The sequence below is a fragment of the Tupaia chinensis genome, unplaced genomic scaffold (assembly GCF_000334495.1).
Source record: "Tupaia chinensis unplaced genomic scaffold, TupChi_1.0 Scaffold000426_1, whole genome shotgun sequence".
NCBI lineage: Eukaryota > Metazoa > Chordata > Mammalia > Scandentia > Tupaiidae > Tupaia > Tupaia belangeri.
Window position 1 is genome coordinate 2776742 of NW_006159931.1, and position 18135 is coordinate 2794876.

An 18135-nucleotide genomic window follows, 5' to 3' on the forward strand; every position below is an offset into this window, starting at 1 on the left:
GACATTCTTGGCCGTCACAACTGAAGGGTAGGCTGAGGGGGTAGTGGGCATTACAGATACCCAGGGGGTGAAGGCTGGGGATGCTGTTTAACATCTGGCAATGCACAACACGACCCTCGACAACAGCCAACCAATGGCTCAAGGTCACTGAGATTCCCTGCTGTCTGTGTCAATGAGCCATTTGCTGTACTTGGAGGGCACATTTGGGCAGATCCCAACGACTGAGGGCAGTCCCCAGTGAGGGGTGCGGCTGTGAGCCCTCAGCAGCCTGTGTGGCAGTCACTAGTGAACAGGCACATCCACTGTGAGTGAGGATGTAGACCAAGTGCACTATCCGGCCTCTTAGATTCCTCTCATAAAAATAGCAACCAAACCACAGCCAAGTCCCATGGGCCTTATGACATTATCTTGTTGAAGCTTCACGAACAGCCCATGAGGTGGATTTTATTACCCTTATTTATAGCTCAGGAGTGGAAGGCTCAGAGAGGGTTAATCACTCACCCAGGGTTACTGAGCTGACAGTTACGGAACCAGAAGTTGAATCCAGGACTTTCAAACTCCAAAGGGTGAGACTCTTTTGCAAACAGGAAGAACAACTTTTGTTAAAACAAGAGCAGCCTACATAGAAAAAAAAAACCAGAATGAATGTAAAGCCCAGCCTCAGAAGCGTAAGACACCTGCACCAATGTCTGATACTGGGCAAACATCACAGGGCCGGCCCCTGAGCTCAGGCTTCTTGGAGAGAGGCCTCTTGCCACCTACATTCACAAACTTTAATGGGTTACCAGAAATAATCCTGCTTCTCTGGGGGGACACTTTTTGCCTCCTTGAGCAGAATCCACGGACTTTAGGACTTCGGATGATGACAACAGTAACGAGGAAAAAAAAAAAAGTCACTTTCCAGCAGTCAACTGTATAAAAATAATTTTATTTACTACTGTAATTAAAGTAGTGCAAAGAGTAGTTTGGACCCACAATATTGCGTTACTGATTATGGACTACCTTAGCAGCATATAGGACACAGACATCTTGCTCTCCCTCTCCCTGTTCCACACGCACGCACACGCACACACCCCTACACAGACTCAGGCAGGCATAAGGGGTACGGATGAGACTAAGCTAAAGGCTTGTTTCTGCATATTCCACGGCTGCCAGTCTATTCTAATGGGGAATTTGTGGAGAAGACGACACTTAAATACTAAGAATTTTCTAAATGTTATTTTATGGATTGCAAGTGAAATGTAAAAGATACCCAACCATGTCATTCAATAATTTGGAAGCACAAGGACCCTAGAAAAGTTTAGGGAGAAAAATGTAAACCGATTCACGTAGCTATCACCCTCCCTGCATGTCCAGCCACAAACAATTGCCAAGTGCCTTACACTGCACCTTGGGAGTCCGAGAACACCTCTCAGTGAGTTTGGAAGAGCCGGGCTGTGGCAAACACAGGTTCCAAACTAGTACATCTTACAGAGAAGGTATAATTTTCTGCTCTCTGACAAAATGAAATGAACCAATGAAAGGACTAAGATTCTTCTTTTTTTTGGAGAGGTTTTTGCTATAGGGCACGTGCACTCGCCAGAAAGACAGACAAAGAGACAGAAAGTGAGAAATCACCCCCCGCCCAGGGGGGATGGCCACGCCACAATCCCTTCTCTTCCATTCTCCTCCTGGGATTTTGAGCACATGTGCACACTCGCCCGGCATAAGTTTAAGCCACTGGGTCCAGGGCTGGAACTGCGGTTGACTACATGGGAGTCTAGCGACATAGCCATTATGCCAATTGCTGGTCTCAAAAGGACAAAGATTCTTAAAACACATCTCAGTGTATAAGAATCCAGATATGCCAGAGGGCAAACTGACTCCCAGTACCACCGCTCGGGACGAAAGCCTGCAGTGACCAGTAAACCTCCCACCGGGCCCCTGTGATCCAGAGGTTCTGTGTTTATAACCGCTATCTGCTCTGCGTACTTCCTTGTTGTAATTTGATTTAAAAAAAAAAATAAAGAAAACAATGACACCAAGTGCAAAATTCGCATCCAGTTGACAAAACATGTAAAGTGTTTATCAGAGTAATGCCCTGGCCCCAGCTTTCCAACACGGCTGTTGAAAGGATTCCCTCTCCTCTGGAGAGACCTGGGGTGCACAGTTCACCCACGTGGCTCCGGGTTATTAGCGACCGTGGGCTGCTGGTCCTGGTCGGAGGCTTCTGCAGCTGGACTCACAGCTGGACTTGCAGTGAGAGCGGCGGGGCCTGGGGAGGCCCGGGCTGGTGATGGAGCGGAACCTCTGGCTGCAGAGACACAGACCGAACAGGTGCTGAACACGCCAAACGGTTTGTGCAAGACACACAACCACACCGAGCCTCTAGAAAGCCAGGGCAGATGCTTCTACACCTGTGGCCCCCACTCTCTAGATAGGCAATCTCAGACCCATTGGCCGGCTTCTTTGGACTTGGAGGTCCCCTTCTATAAAAAGGTGGGTTGGTGGGGCCAGCAGGTGGCATGGTAGTTAAAGTCTCTGGACTCCCACATGGCCTACTGTGGTTCAATGTTCGGACCTGGTGGCTTGAAACCCACGCCAGGCATGGGTGAGCGTGTGTCCACAATACCAGGAGGAGAATGGAGGAGGAGAAGGGATTGCAGCATGGCCATTCCCCCAGGGAGGTGATTTCTCACTTTCCCTCTCATTGTCTCTGTTTCTCTCTCTCTCTCTGGTGAATGCATGCACGCTAAGGCAAAAACCTCTACAAAAATACATAAATAAATAAATAAATAAATAAGAAAGTATCTATACCTTGTTGAATTATTAGAAGAAGGGTTAAATGAATTAGTGCATGTGAAGTGCTTAAAACAGCATCTGGCATTGAGAAACCCTCAACACGTGTTAGCGCCTGCTACTGGGGACCTGGTTTACTGTAGGAACGTGTTAAGATTTATTCGTTTCACATGCCCGGCTCACAGGACTGATAGGAGTCGGTGTACTTGACTCTGAGATACCTTCAGGTCTCTCTCGGGGCCCGGGAGCCTATGAACACAGCACAGACTCCAAAGGGGGAGACGAGGAAGCACACAGCTGTGACAGTTACCAGCTGGGTGACGTCGAGCGAGTTCCCTCATGTCTCTGAGCTAAGTCCCTTCATCTGTAACATGGAAGTGGCAACGTGTGCGACGTGCCCCAACGCCCATGCTGAAACGTACGCCCAGGGAGCCTCCGCCTGATGACAATCCGACTTCTGGATGAGACCTTCAGGAGGTCGGAATTTCCAGGAAATTCAGGAATGGGCCCCAGCCTCTGGCTGTTTTGGGGTGAGCAGGAACACTCCCTAAGGTCCTTTCCTGATACCTACAGAGGGTGTTGGGGGGTCTACAGGACGGTGGGGGGGGAAACCAGAATGTTGTATAAAGATGTCACATTTCTAGGGCCATTAAAGCCACCTCCAGGGCAGGGGATCTTGTGACTAGAGGCCCAGCCATAGGGTGCAAAGCCCATTCCGTTGCAGTCAGGTGACCCGGTCTGGGCAAGTCGTACGGCACTGCCATGAACCATAACAGGTGACCTCAGAATAGATGCCGCCGAATAGCCAACGTTTCTGTTCTAAAATGCTTCAGTTTCATGGGCCTTCGTTTCCTTGCCTGTGACCTGAGGGGCTTCGGGTACCTGATGTCCAAAGCCCCTTTGGCCCTAAGGTTTATCTTTCCAATGATCTCCGAGGAAGCTGATGAAGTACTAAGGTGTGTATTTTCAAGCTCAGGGGAAGCCTTCAAGCACCATGGTAACAAGATACGTTGGCAATCAGTTTCCTGATTAAAACCAAAACAGTGCCAATGCGTCCATGGAGAAGGAAAGCGGAATTAGAGCTGCCACCATTTACATCTTCTGCTAAGAGCATGCTAAAACCACCCGGTGTCTCCACAGTAGGTTTGTAATTATCTGTGCGAGAACAAGCCCTTCCCCAACAGGCTCCACAATCAACTGCAGAAGCCCCCCGCAGCCGTCCTCATTTCAAGTGGCCTCTCTGCCTCGGCTCACCTAGAACGCGCGCTCATTTTATCACAGGGCTGAAATCACGGTAACTCGGGAAATAAGCGTGCTGTTTAAGAAATGACAGCGTAGATTCCAGAGCCAGATAGAAGTGATTTGTGGATTACTGGCTGCCTAGGGGACCGGTTTCCACACATTAGTGAGTAATCAAGAGCTGGCCCGACTGCAGCCCCTGGGCCAGACCCAGCGGCTGCCTGCTTAGGACATGGCACGGGTGTGGGGATGGCTTTTCAGGTCCAAATGGCTGAAGAACCAAAAGAGCGAGAGTTTGCGACATGTGGGAAGTAGATGAAGAGTAAAACGGTGTGTCCGTAGTGAAGTGTCACCAGCAGCCCAGCCATGGAGGCTGCACCTGAGCTGCAATGTACCCGCAGCAGGGGGAGCCCCGATGTGTGTGAGGGGCACCACACCCTGTTGTGGGCCAGGGTAGAAGCAATGGACCCGTCAAGAGCAGGACAAATACAGGAGAGAAGGGGAGCACACCCCGAAATGGTAGAACGCCTTCCAAGATAAGGTTCAGGAGGGAAGCCCCTGCCAACATAGCTACGTCACTGGGGCCTCAGGATCCTGCAGGACCTGGCGCAGGCCTCGAGAGTCACTAAAACACTTCTTCTTTTGTTTGTTTTCCTTGTAAGGTGATTGCCATCGGACACATGGGCTAGCCAGAGAGAGGCAGTGAGAGGGAAAGTGAGAAATCACCCTCCAGGGGCCAGAGCCACACCCCAATCCCTTCTCCTCCATTCTCCTCCTGGGATTTTAGGCAAGCACCCACACACCCAGGGACTGGAACTCAAATCACAGTTGGCCATATGGGAGTCCAGCACCCCACTATACCCCTGCTGGGCCCCCTAAAATATTTCATATGAGCGGAGATCCGGATAGCGGGCCAAGGGTAAGGAGACAGGATGTGAGAACACCCTCACCACTGACTCACTCTGAGTTCAAGGCCATTGCTTTTCTGCGAATGCCACTTTGTGACATTTTACTCTCATTTTAGTAGAGACCTCATTAACTAGAGATGTAGAAGACCGGAAAAGAGTAGGAAAAGCTTTAATTAATCTTGTTCCGATCCTACTCTTCTAAAAAAGAAGTCTAGGCCAACCGCTTAGCCGGAACAGAGGAGGTGGCGTAAGCCGTGGGCATGGCGAGCAGGCTGGCCTTGGTTTATAAGGCGCCCAGTGATACCCGGGATCTGGTGGGTCTGTAGAAGCTGCTGTGAGCTGTGCTACGTAGACAGGCGGTTTACTACCATGCACGGCCGGGCTCTCCCTTCCAATGGGGATTTCTATCCTACTCTTCCCTCCCCAGCCAGCCGCCCTCCGTATGGATTCGGTTTTACTTTCTTTTGGTTTCGTTCAAGGGAAGTTTCTGTCAGACCAGAAGAGGAGATGGTTCTAGACTTACTAGACTTTTCTTTATTTTTTAGATTTTTGCCATAGGGCTCATGCACTGGCCAGGGATAGACCTACCTAGGGAAAGTGAGAATTCAGTCCCTAGGTGGGATATATATATATTTTTTTTTCAAACTCCTGATCCATTAAGGCAATTATACTTAGCATTCTTGACTGAGGAGGAGTGATTTTGAGATGCAAAACAAAACAAAACAAACAAACAAACCCTAGAAAGCAGCTTTTGGGAGGCTGGTCAAGTGTCTGTGGGTTGTACAGGCAGAGGGGCCCTCCCTGGCTCCAGCCATTTCAGAAAGGAAGATGCTGCAGAAAAAGGCTCAGGTGCTCAGGCCTGGCAAAGAGGACAGGGTTCCCATGTGACCAGAGCTGCAAAATCAGAGGACCTAAAGGGGGCGTGTAGACCCAGGGCCATGGACATTGTGCCAACAGAGCAGCAGCCGACTATGACCCTGCAGGACTATCAAAGCCCCTGCAACCTCTGCACTACCCTGGGAGGCATTAGCCCCAGGAAGGACTCAGCTGCCTTGGGCAATGTGAGTTAGGAGTCAAAACAAGTTCCCTTTAGGGAATAAAATCAATGAGCAATATTTTTGGGAACTATCTCAATATTTTTGATTGGTTATACAATGCTTTTTTTTAGATGCTTTAAAAGAGAGTTTTATATTTTAGAAAGCGTCTCACAGAGAGAGAAGCATGCTAGACACTGGTAATTGCATCTGCTCCTTCCTGAGGCAAATGGAACTGTTGGAGTGTAGGTTCTACCTAGGTCAGCTGATTGAAATGCAGGTAAATGCCCCAGGGGACATTACCCCTGGGCAGCTCACAATCCTGGAGGTCTAAGTAGTTTATGTCACGTGAGCTCATTTGACTCTCCCAACTACAACAGACAGTAGGTGTCCTAATCCGCTGTTTTCCAGAAGAGGAAGCTGAGGCAGAGATTGGCTCCCTGCCTTGCTGAGGTTGCACAGCTTGGGCCTGGGCTGGGATCGTAGCCTGACTCCCATGTGGGTGCCATTTGCACTACTGTCCTGCACTGCTAGCCTTCTGAGCGCAGGGCAACTTCAAATGGCCCATGCTGTGACATGCTGGCCGGATATCAGAGCATATAAACTCAGGGGGAGGATGAAGGTAGCTGGAGCTGAAGGCAAAGTATTAACAGATGGACAGCTCCACTGAAAGGCTTGACTATAAATCGCCAAGTTTAAAAAACAGCTGGCTGACAACACTTTTAGCATGTCCTCATCCTAGGCTGCTTACAGGAGGACCCTAATTCTTACATTCATTTTCTCCTTTACGTCATCAGTCAGCGCCCAGAGTCGGTTACCGTATTTGCCCGAATGTCATGGCTACTGCAAGCCCTGTTGTTCTGTCCCCCTTCCCACAGGGACATCATGGGCCAGACCTTGGGCACCAGCTCATCAGGAAGAGACCAGTGGAGACACTTTGGCCTCTCAGTAGCCCCTTGTAGCTTCTGCTCTCCACCTCTCATGTCCCTGTGGCCCTGCCCCATTGTCCCATCAGTCCCCCCTCCATGGCGCTAATGCAGGACTTCTTATTTCAAAAGTATTGACAAATTGGCACTTAAAATGAGGACTTTTAAAAACAAGGAAATAATGTCCTACCTCTTTTAGCTCTTAGCATTATTTCTAATGTGGTTGGCAGGCACCACAGTGGGGCACATTTTAGAAATGTATGGATATTGGGACCAGCAGGTGGCGTGGTGGTTAAGGTGCTGGACACTCCCACATGGCTAACTATGGTTCGAGTCCTGGGCCTAGTAAATTGTTTCCCACTTTCCCTCTCACTCTGTGTGTGTGTGTGTGTGTGTCTTTCTGTCTCTGGTCAAATTAAAAAAAAATGCATAAATAAAATTAAATAAATAATTCTTTTAAAAACATGCATGGATATTTCTTTTGACTCCTAGGCCTGCCTACGGAACGTGTGGTCTACAGAACAGCAGTGTAGGCATTAACTGGGAGTTTATTAGAATTGGATCACAATTGGTCTGGCCCCACCCAGACCTGCTGGATCAGAACCTGCATTTAATAAGACCTCTCTGTATTTGATGTTCACGTTAAATTTAAGAAGCACCGGGCTAGAATTTGCATACTGGAATCAGTGTTAAAATGAATTTCTTTAGATTTCTCCTTTAGGTTGCTATTAGGACCCTGTGTTGATTTTTAGGATAGGTGCTCATGAATTAAAGATGGAGAATATTAAAAGTATGTTACAAGGGAACCAGCAGTTAGCATAATGACCATGTCGCTGAACTCCCATGTAGTCAACTGTGGTTCGCATCCCGGACCCGGTGGCTTACGACTCACGCCGGGCGCATGTGCATGCGTGCCCAAGATCCCAAGAGGAGAATGGAGGAGAAGGGATTGCGGCGTGACCATCCCCCCTGGGGGGTGATTTCTTGCTTTCTGTCTCTATGTCTCTCTCTGTCTGTCTGGCGAGCAAATGCGCCCGATAGTGAAAACCTCTCCAAAAAAAAAAAAAGAGTATGTTACAAAACATTGCTTACGTGAGGGGGCAATGGGTTTGAGACATGACCAATGGCTATCTGAAAATACTGTGATTCTAAAAAAGATTCTGAAATTCCATTTTCCTACATCCCTTCTTGGCCTTAACTTTCTTTGGGCAGGCTCCATCACCTCTCCGGCCTCACTGTAGTGTCTGTAAAATGCAGGCCATGGAACTGAATGGTTTTTCAGCTCCTATCCAGATGGCGCCTCTTCTAGGTAAGCCAGGAGGGAAGGAGATAGGTGCTGGAGGAAGGAAATGTAAAAAGTTTGAAAACACAAAGAAAATGTGAAAGAGCCAAGGGGACATGGGAAGGGAGAAATCTGTCAAAGGACAGGAGGGACAGGGAGAGGAGAATGCGGAGGGAGTGATAATGAAGACATGAAGACAGGAAAGAGCCGACTAGCGATAAAAGCCGTTCTACCCGCCCATGAATTTTCATGGCTACCAGCTGGCATGAAATCATAAAGACAATTTTCAGCCCCTCTAACGGAATTGCATTTGTAATAATCATAACAATATTTCTACAGAGTCAAAATGACACAGATAATTTGAAATGGAAAACACTGACAAGATGCAAAATAGATGTGCTATATATACCTGGCCACAAATTTAGGGCCGGGACAAGATTTGCATGAGGGAGATTTATTAACTGGCAGACTACAGGGCATCAAACCTGGAAGGGTTTTTGATGGCTTCTTGTTAACCTCCTCGGGTAAATCAGAGGAAAATGATTCCATATGAGCCCCGCGGGAGGGTGACTCCCTCCTCACCTTGGCAGAGGTGAGGCACACTCCTTTCACTTTTCATTACCCACTACACTAGGAACGACTATGCAAACGCTCAGGCGCCATGTCCTGCCCTAATTTATCCATTTGTACGTGTCTCTCCTGGTCAGTGTGAGTTATCGTGTCCTTTTGGAGTCACTCAGGATGGTGGAATACTGTCGTTTTCCACAGAGAGACGTTTGTGGGGCTGGGCACCTCCTCAGGGTGAGTTGTCACAGAGGGCAGGACTGAGGCTTTCTCACTCAGCTTCTGGTGTAACGGGGGACTACACAAAGCAACTAACACTTCGTGAGGGTTTTACAGGCCAGATAAATGTCATAACTAATGCCTAACTGCAGCTGTCATTTTGGCAAGTGTCTCACGTGCATTTCTTTTTCACTTCACGGATTCTTTTTTCATTTCATGTCCGTGGGAAGTAGCCACTACCCGCACCTCACTTTATCAACGAGAAACAGGGGGATCAGCAAGGTTAAATAACTCCCCGTAAGTCAGGCAGGTAAGGAATGGCCAAGCCTGGACTTTAAGTCCAAAGTTAAGTTAATGGGGGGGCCCATCTCTTTAGCTACCACTTTCGAGTAGCTCAGGAAAATAACAGAGATCGGTGGAAACCACGCAAGACCAAGGGCTTGCCTTATATTCCTCCTGGTCCTTCCCTGTGATTCACTGGCTGAGAATTTTATTCACCACGAACATCTGATTACCCTCTTCCACATCTGATTACTTGATTGAATGGGAAAACTTGATGCTGGAGGGGACTTCGGAGCTGGGTTTTTAGGTATGCAGGTGCAGAATTTTGATAAAAGATATATTTTTAGAGGTTTTTGCCTTAGGGTGTGTGCAACCTAAGCGAGAAATCACCAACGGGGGGGGAGGGGGGGAAGAGGGCATGGTCACGCCGCAATCCCTTCTCCTCTATTCTCCTCCCGGGATTTTGGGCACACACGCACATGCACCCAGTGTGAGTTTAAGCTGCCAGGTCCGGGCCGTGAACCGTGGTTGACTATATGGGAGTCCTGTGACATAACCACTATGCCATCTACTGGTCCTGTTAAAAGTTGTATTTTCAATAGGAGATGATTTAGTCTATTTTTTAAAAGGTTGTTCATTTGTTTGAAATCCTTACTTTGAAAAACACAATAACGCTGTGGCCTCCTGCCAGCCGGGGATTAGGACACATCCCTGGGAAGTTCACCACCTTGTTAATGAATGTCCCAAAGAAAGGGAACAGCACACCTGAGGGTGTGAGGAGAGGCGTAATTTTTCTAGTAGACACAAAGAATCCTTCCTTTTTTTATATCACCTTGGGTTTTTATAAGCCTTTACCTGAGGCAGACTGGAAGTACTGCACAGTCCAGGCGATCCACAGGAATGGGAAGAGTTCCCAGGAAGTAGATCTGCAAACAACCAAAGCACATGGCAGTGAATGGCAAAGGGCAGCTACAGCAGGGCAGGGCTGGGAGACGACACCTACCAGGGCAGAGTGCAGGACAGCGCCCCAGAGAAGCCGCAGGTGAAGGTAGAGCCAGGCCAGGGAGCAGGGGCTGAAGGATTCCTCGTTACTGTGGTTCCAGCACCTGCAGACAAAGCCCAGGGCTCCTTAAGTGTCGGCCGGCTTTGGCGGCACGAGTCCTGCCTGGCATTTTCAGATGCTCAAACTACAGTCTTCGGCTTACAGAGCAAGGAGAACATTCGAGGTGAGAGAGACAAGGAAGGAAAACCATTCCTCAGTGGTGGAGGCCTGACCTGAAGTTCTAGGATCCGAACAGAAATTTTAGAAAGAGGTCAGGCCTGCCCTTCATTACAAGCCAGCAGGTTGGGACCAGAAGGTGGCGTGGTGGTTAAAGTTGCTGGATTCCCACGTGGCTAACCATGTGGTTCAAGTTCCGGACCTGGCAGCTTGCTTTCTCATTTTCCCTTTCTCTCTCTGTCTCTGTCTGATCAAATTAAAAAATAATAATAACAGACAGAATTATAGAAATAAATAAGTCTTTCTTTTTTTTTTTTTTTTGAAAAAAAAAAAAAAATTAAGGCAACAGATCAAGGAGGCCCCTGAAGTCCAAGGCCTGTAGTACAGTATTTCTGTCTGAAGGTCTGTCCAAAGTCCAAAGGCGGGAATGCCTTCCGATCTTTCAGAAAAGTACGGGCTAATCAGATGCGCGATTTTTTCCAGTCTCATGGAAAATACCAGTCAGCACTTGAACTTCAGATCAAGTGCATTCTATTAGGCCTCAGGCACCAGAAAAGCGAAATACATTGGGTCTGGCTGACTGTTCTCTAATAGAAGCCCTTTTATAACAATTGCCACTGCAAAATAAGAGTAAGACTGGCTTTAAATGCAAAGCAGACGCCATCCATGTGGGTCTCCCCCACGCCCAACGATTTCACAGAACGAGAAGGTCTCCAAACTCACCTTTCATACAGCTCCTGGAGAATGGAGATGTTGTTAGAATGGAGAGTAGGGTCAATTTCCAAGAAATCCAGAATATGGTTTGGGATAATAGCACCTTCCTCAATTAGCAAAGCCAGGTTAAAAAATCCCTGAAAACAAACCACAAACCCAACTCAAGTCTCTAATAAAAACCCCCACACACACCCTTCATCAGAATGTAAACTTTTACAACCTCTACTTTTTTTTTTCTTTTTTGCAGTCCCTAAAGCCAGATGGTTTTGTCATCTTCATTGATGAATTGTTTCCCTAAATATATGCATCTGAGAAATTTATTTGCAGGAGAACCTGGAGGCTTGCAGGGGGTGCTGTGTCCCATCTGCTCCGAAGCCAGTCAACCGGGAGAGCTGTCCTTCCCTGCTCATTCACTCAAAAAAGAACTTGCTGGAAAACGTGCCCTTGTATCGTCAACAAAGCCAGGATACTGAGGTGAAGGCAGTGCCCATCACTTACAGACCACCCTAGGTGGCCATCACCTGTCAGAAGTCTGACAGAATGGTTTTGTGACTGAGGGGCACCCATGACTGACATCCTAATGCAGAGTGTCTTCCTTACAGGCTGAAGGAAGTTCAGGTGCTTGGCTCAGCTTCCTGAGGCCAGTGTGAAAACCTCTTTCATGATTCCTGTGGGCACGGATGTCTACCTGTTCCCTCTACCCCTTGCTCCTGACCCTCAGAAGCAGGACTTGCCGTGTTTGGCCACGTGGATCTGATAAAATAACTTCGCAAAGGAACGGGACCGGAAGTGCTTCAGAGTTTTTTAGATTTTTAAAATATACATCTTGGGGATGTCTATTTTGTCTAAACACAAAATTCATTTATGTTTTATTTACATTTTAAACACATAGGCTGAAAGTGACTTTATGTAATATTTTTAAATAATTCTATGCATGGGCCAGCAGGTGGCATGGTGGTTAAGGGTGCTGGACTCTCACATAGCCAACCACAGTTTGGGTCCTGGACCTGGTGGCTTCCTTTGTCACTCCCCAACCCCCCACACTCTGTCCCTCTCAGGTCAAATTTAAAAACATAAATAAATAAATAAGACTAAGTAAAGCTAGTCTTTAAAAAAAATAATTGTGTGTATGAACAAGTGGAAAAGATCTATTGTGCTGAAGGGCTAGGAGGGTCTTTTCTCCCATGGGGGTTCTGGGTAACTTGTGGGCCTGCATTTTAATCATGACCCATCACATGAGGTCAGGTGTGGGAATTCCCACTTGTGGCATCATGCTGGTGCTCAAAAAGCTTTGAGGTTTTGAAGCATCTTGGAGTTTTAATTTTTGGTCTAGGGATGCTCAGCCTACATGAGCTGAAGGAAGGTGCACTTTCCATCATGAGCCGAGCACATGGCCAGATGGAAAACAAGCACAAGGTGAGGAGGTATGTGCTGTTAGGGCTTTATGGCGTACACTGGACTGTGGCCCTTCAAGCCATTCCTGGTCAAGGTTCTGTTTTGTTTTAGAGCTGGAGAGAGAGAGAGAGAGAGGGAGGGAGGGAGGGAGGGACAGTGTCCTCAGTAGGGTCTCAGCTGTATGGTCTTTCCCAGCTTCAGCTGGTACTTGACTATGGGTAAGCACAGGGTCGTTGCACTCAGGGAGGTCTCTGGACTTGAACCAGGAATCTTCCCATGGGAGACTGCTTCACAGGGCATTGTCTTCTACTGATGCCCCCGTGGTTATGTTTTAGTAACCTCTATCCTCCCTCTCATTGTGCCCTTCAGTTGCTACTGACAACAATCTAAATGAAAATCACTGTCTACCAGATCGTTCATGCCAGGACTCCCACAGCCATCCAATGTAGTAGTCAGATAAGAATGAGGGACCAGCAGACGGCGTGATGGTTATGTCACTGGACTCCCATGTAGTCAACTGTGATTCAAGTCCTAGACCCAGCAACTTGAAAAAACACTCATGCTGGGCTTGCGTGCATGTATTCCCAAGATCCCGAGAGGAGAAGGGAGGAGAAGGGATTGTAGCATGGCCATCCTCCCCTAGGGGGTGATTTCTCAATTTCTCACTTTCTGTCTCTTTGTCTGTCTCTGGCTCTCTGGTGAGTGCACACACCCTATAGCAAAAATCTCTCTCTAAAAAAATGTACTAATAAATGTTGAGGTATTAGAAGAAAAGAGTGACTATCAAATTTTAAAGTCTGATCAACAGCAAAATTAAAATAAATGGGAAAATATGCTAGGGAAATATTTATATGTAATGTACTAGCTTAAAGTTCATTATCTATTAGGCTAATGTATAAGAACTAATTTTCATTTGAATGTAAGATTATCAAAACTCCAAAAGATAAACAAAGAAAAAAGTAGGGAATACACACAAAAGGAAATATGAAGACTCAGTGATTACAAGTACATGTAGAAGTGTTCATCCTCATTTGTAATTAAATAAATGAAATTTAGGACAATTGGAATATCAGCTTCTATTTATTCAATTAGCAAAATGAAATCATGAAAACATCCAGTGCTGACTACATCTGTCATCTTCCTCCACTTAACCACTGCTCAGTGAGCTAGTAATTGGGAATATACTGTCGTGTAATCACAAAACCGTTTAGGCTGTTTGACTCAGTAATAGTAATGAAAAGATGGAAATATGAAAATGTTCATTGTAGCACTGGCTATAATTTTAACATAGTAGGAAACAACTTCCAAGTCTTTGCTGGTCAACCATAAATCCCTTGAAGGCAAGAATACTGTCTATCTTTTTTTTTTCTTCTATGAAGTTTATTATTTATTTATTCAATGAAGGAGAGACAGAGAACACCCCCAACAGGGTTGGACACCATGATCTACCCCAACCTCAGCCAGCTCCAGCTCATGGATTGTGTGTTCCTGGCACACTCTGGGAGGTCCCTGGGCATGGACCAAACCCTCCCACGTGGCTCAGCCCCACAGAGCTTTGTCATTACCACTGTGCCACCTCCTGGCCTCAGGCCTACTTTTCAGGGACAGGAGATACCCTCTAAGGGAGTTCGTTTCTACATAAAGTCCCTTCAGGAGCAGCTTCTACATCATTCCAGAGGAATTGCCAATAGAGTATGTTCCTTAAGTGTCCTCAGCATTGGGCACAGAGTTCTGCAGCCAACATCGCATTTAATCCTCACTGCTAGGAGGCAGATGAAATTGTTACCATGGGTGACATGAGACAGGAGACTCTGAGAGTCAGTGACCTGCCATGTACAAATACAAGGTGAGAGAGACATGGGATTTTAGCCCAAGTGCATGACCACACTGATGTAGGCCTTCCATTAAAAAAAGAGCCCACCGGGTAGTGCGGCTGGTAGCCAACTGCACTGCAGAGCTGGCAGCTATGTGGCTGACTGCAGGTTCAATTCCCCAGTCAGTTTGAAAACAAGGAGGGCGTGTGGGGGCATTGGGATGAGCTGGCAGGCTGCGGAAAGGGATCAGAGTGTGATAAGATCCTGTCGTGGATATTTCTCTCATTCTGTCTCTGTACATGCTCACACTCTCTTTATCATGAATAAAATACACTTTAAAATAAAAAGAGAAACTGAGTGGGGACGAGTTTTCTACTTTTGCTCTATGATCAGTTTCTGAAGCTCAGCACCAAACACTTGCGTGAGGAGACTTTAAAATGAAAAAAGTGGAATTCGAGTTTGAGTTTACATCTGGCTCCATGGGACAGAGGTAATACACTGCTCGAAAGAATCCGGATCCCACCTAGGGTGGGTTTCAACCACAGTTTGGAACCCCAGGCTGGTCAGCTGAAACTCACCAGGCCTGAGTGCCCGAGATCTCGTGGGACAGAGATTAGAGGAAGAGGATGACAGCATGACCTGACCATCAGAGAGGTCTTCCTCTCTCTCTCATTCTCATGTGCTTTACCATGAATGAAGAAAAACACTTTTTTTTCAATTACAAGTTTATTTTGGTGGGAAAAAAGAATCTCTTACTTGCCAGAGAGAGAGAGAGAGTGAGCGAGCACCACCTCATGAGGGGTGGTTATGCTGTAATCTCTTCTCCTTCTTTCCATCCTGTGGATTTGGGGCATGCACATGGGCCCAGCATGTTTTTCAAGCCACCAGGCTGGGATTTGAATTATGGTTGACCCACGGGACCCAATTCCCTTAAAGTCTGGAGCTGGCCCTTCCTCAAACTTTGTGAAGACTCTTTGTATGGAGAGTAATGATTAAATATTCTGATGGCCATCATAAAAGTGAGCCTCAGATCCTACAGAAGAATTCCATGATCGAATATAGGAGGAATGAAGGAAATAGAGAATCCTCACTAGCACACTACAGTAATACCTGTTACAGGCAAGATCTATCAAAATTCATGGGTAAAACTTTGAGAGGAAACAGGATATTTGAATAGTCTCAAACTATCTTCCCCAGATACCTATAGAGTAGAAAGGGTAAAACATTAACTTCATGGTGAAGAAACCCAATAGAAACCACCTTAACCAAGCAATTAATATTAACCTCACCACTAACAAGGCATCTTGATAGGTGTCCCTGATATGATATACTGAGAAGACATCATTTCTGTAGTACCCTTACCCAGAAAGCATACCCTCCAGCTACTCAAGAGAAAACAAGACAAATTCAACTCAAGGGACATTCTACAAAGTCCCCACACAGGGTTCTTCAAGTGGATCACAAAGACAGAAAAACTGAGGAAGTGTCATAGATTGGAGAAGACTAACACTAAATGCAGTGTGGGATCCTGAACTACATCCTGGAATAGGGCACAGTTATTAAAGGGGAAACTGCCATAAAACCAAATAAATCCTGAAGTATAGTTAATTACTTATTGCCTTGGTGTTAACTGCTTAGTTCCAATGGCATTTTGGTCATGCAGATGCTACCATTGGAGGAAGCCATCTGAAGGACATCTCTGGACTCTTTCTGCAACTTGTCCATTAATCTAAAATCATCTTTAAGAGTCATTAAGAGAAAATTCTTGTCACTGAAGTATTGGCCCAACCATATAAGGAAACCACTTCCTATGGTAGCCAGCCTTCTAATTTCTAGAATTTTAAAATTATTATTATTATTATTATTTTGGGGAGAGGTTTTTGCTATAAGGTGCATGCACTCACCAGAAAGACAGAGAGACACAGAGACAGAAAGTGAGAAATCACACCCCAGGAGGATGGCCATGCCGCAATCCCTTCTCCTCCATTTTCCTCTCAGGATCATGGGCACGCACGCACCCTTGCCTGGTGTGAGTTTAAAACACTGGGTCCGGGACTCAAACCGCTGTCGACTACATGGGAGTCCAGTGACAAAGCCATTATGCCAACTGCTGGTCCCTAATTTCTGGAATTTCTGCTTGGTGAATTAGTTTGATGGAAACTGGTAGAAATCCTTTTAAGTCTCTGTTGCTTTAGGCTCTGTTGCTTTACTTACCACCTGATTATTTGACCTTGAACAATCCATTAACTTGTCACATCTTGGTATCTTCAGCTATAAAAATGGGTATATAATCTCTGTCTTCCAGGGGTAGAGTGAGAATGAGGAGGGGGAATATAGTGGGTGTTCAGTAAAAGCTCTCCATTATGGCTAGTGACCTCAGACCTGTGAGACGTGTGTGAACATGGATGAATAACAACCTTGTCAACTGTGCAGGGCACCAGACAGAAAGGACGGTCAGCTCTCTCAGGCTCTCAAGCTCACACGTGGGCACCACGGGGAGCGAGTTCTGTTGTTGCTCCTTACCTGGGAGTCTCCATCCAGTGCCGCTTGGGCGTACATCTGCACAGACAACTCGAGGTCCTGGGACTGGTTTTGGTGGCCATAATAGTAAAGGTCCCCCATTTTCAAATACGCTGCACAAGAACAAGCACAGGGATCCATGTATCAAGTGGTTTTATTTTAGACAACACTGTAAGTTAGTGACTCATTAAAATGACTAAGACTTTTCCCTATTAGAATCTGAATATGGAGTATCTATGTATTTCCTTGTTGTGTCCAGAGGGGGGTAAAGACATTTTCTCTGAGCACCGCCATTTTTAGACACTCCTGCTTTGCCAGGGAGGTCTCCTGAATGGGTTGCAGTATGAAAATCTGTCTGCGAGCTTGGCCCAGTTGGCCAAGGTTGGTTTGGGTACTGGTACTTCATTTCAAATCAGAGCTGTCGAACGCCAAGTTTGATGTCTCTGTGGGCTTTCTTTACTTGATGTAGCCATGTGTTTTATTTTTCTTCTCAAGTAAAACTTTGGTTTCAGAGTATCTGAATCAGTCAATGTCCAATCAGAAAAACAGAATCCGTCTCAGATAACTCAGAGAGAGATTGTGTCATGGGAAGTGGTCACCAGGGCGTTGGAAGAGCTCAAGAGGCAAACAGAAAACAACAGGAGCCCAGAGACCAGCAATGAGGAAGTTACAAGACCTAGAGGCCCAGGGGGTGGCTGTGGTGTTACTGGGCCCCACAGCCTCACGGGGCGGAGGCCGAAGAGAATGGAGTTGCCGGGAAAAGCTGAGAACATGGCAGTGCAGCTACTGCCCGGGACATGGCCCACAGCAGAGAGAAGGGGAAATACTTGGGTTTCTGCCTCCTCCCACCCTGCTATCTGCCAGTACATCTCACTGACTGAGATAGGACCTGCGGTGCCTGGAAATTAATCTCCTGAGCAGAGCAGAGGACAAAAAGGCAAAACGAATGGCCCAAGGAGTCCCTCCTCCTTAGCTTCAAGGAGTGCTTGCACCCCCTGAGGCTGAGAGCAGAGTTCAGCCATGGTCTTAAGAGCAGAGGTTCGCACTTTTTCTCCTAATTGTTTAGGAACATGGCACTTTGCAAAGCTGTTAGATGTCCCCACTCACTGCTTCCCTGTAGCAGTTGCTTTTCTATACATACCAAATGAAGGAGCATCGATTTGGAACACAGAGAGATTATAATATCTCCAAACACAATTAACGCCCAAGTACTCCCTGGCCAGGTCCTAAGGGTAGAAGGG

At 46.7% G+C, this 18135-nt stretch overlaps 1 protein-coding gene across 1 annotated transcript in view; it reads right to left on the bottom strand.

Annotated features, from left to right (window-relative positions):
- Positions 1–2038: 2038 nt before the first annotated feature.
- Positions 2039–18135, bottom strand: part of SEL1L3 (SEL1L family member 3) — a gene marked incomplete in the record, with an annotated part of 122634 nt that continues 106537 nt past the window's right edge. The window contains 7 exon segments of the mRNA XM_014590294.2: positions 2039–2293; positions 10088–10125; positions 10127–10158; positions 10236–10338; positions 11175–11302; positions 16898–17007; positions 18036–18120. Of these exon segments, the coding sequence (XP_014445780.1) occupies positions 2151–2293; positions 10088–10125; positions 10127–10158; positions 10236–10338; positions 11175–11302; positions 16898–17007; positions 18036–18120 (639 nt within the window).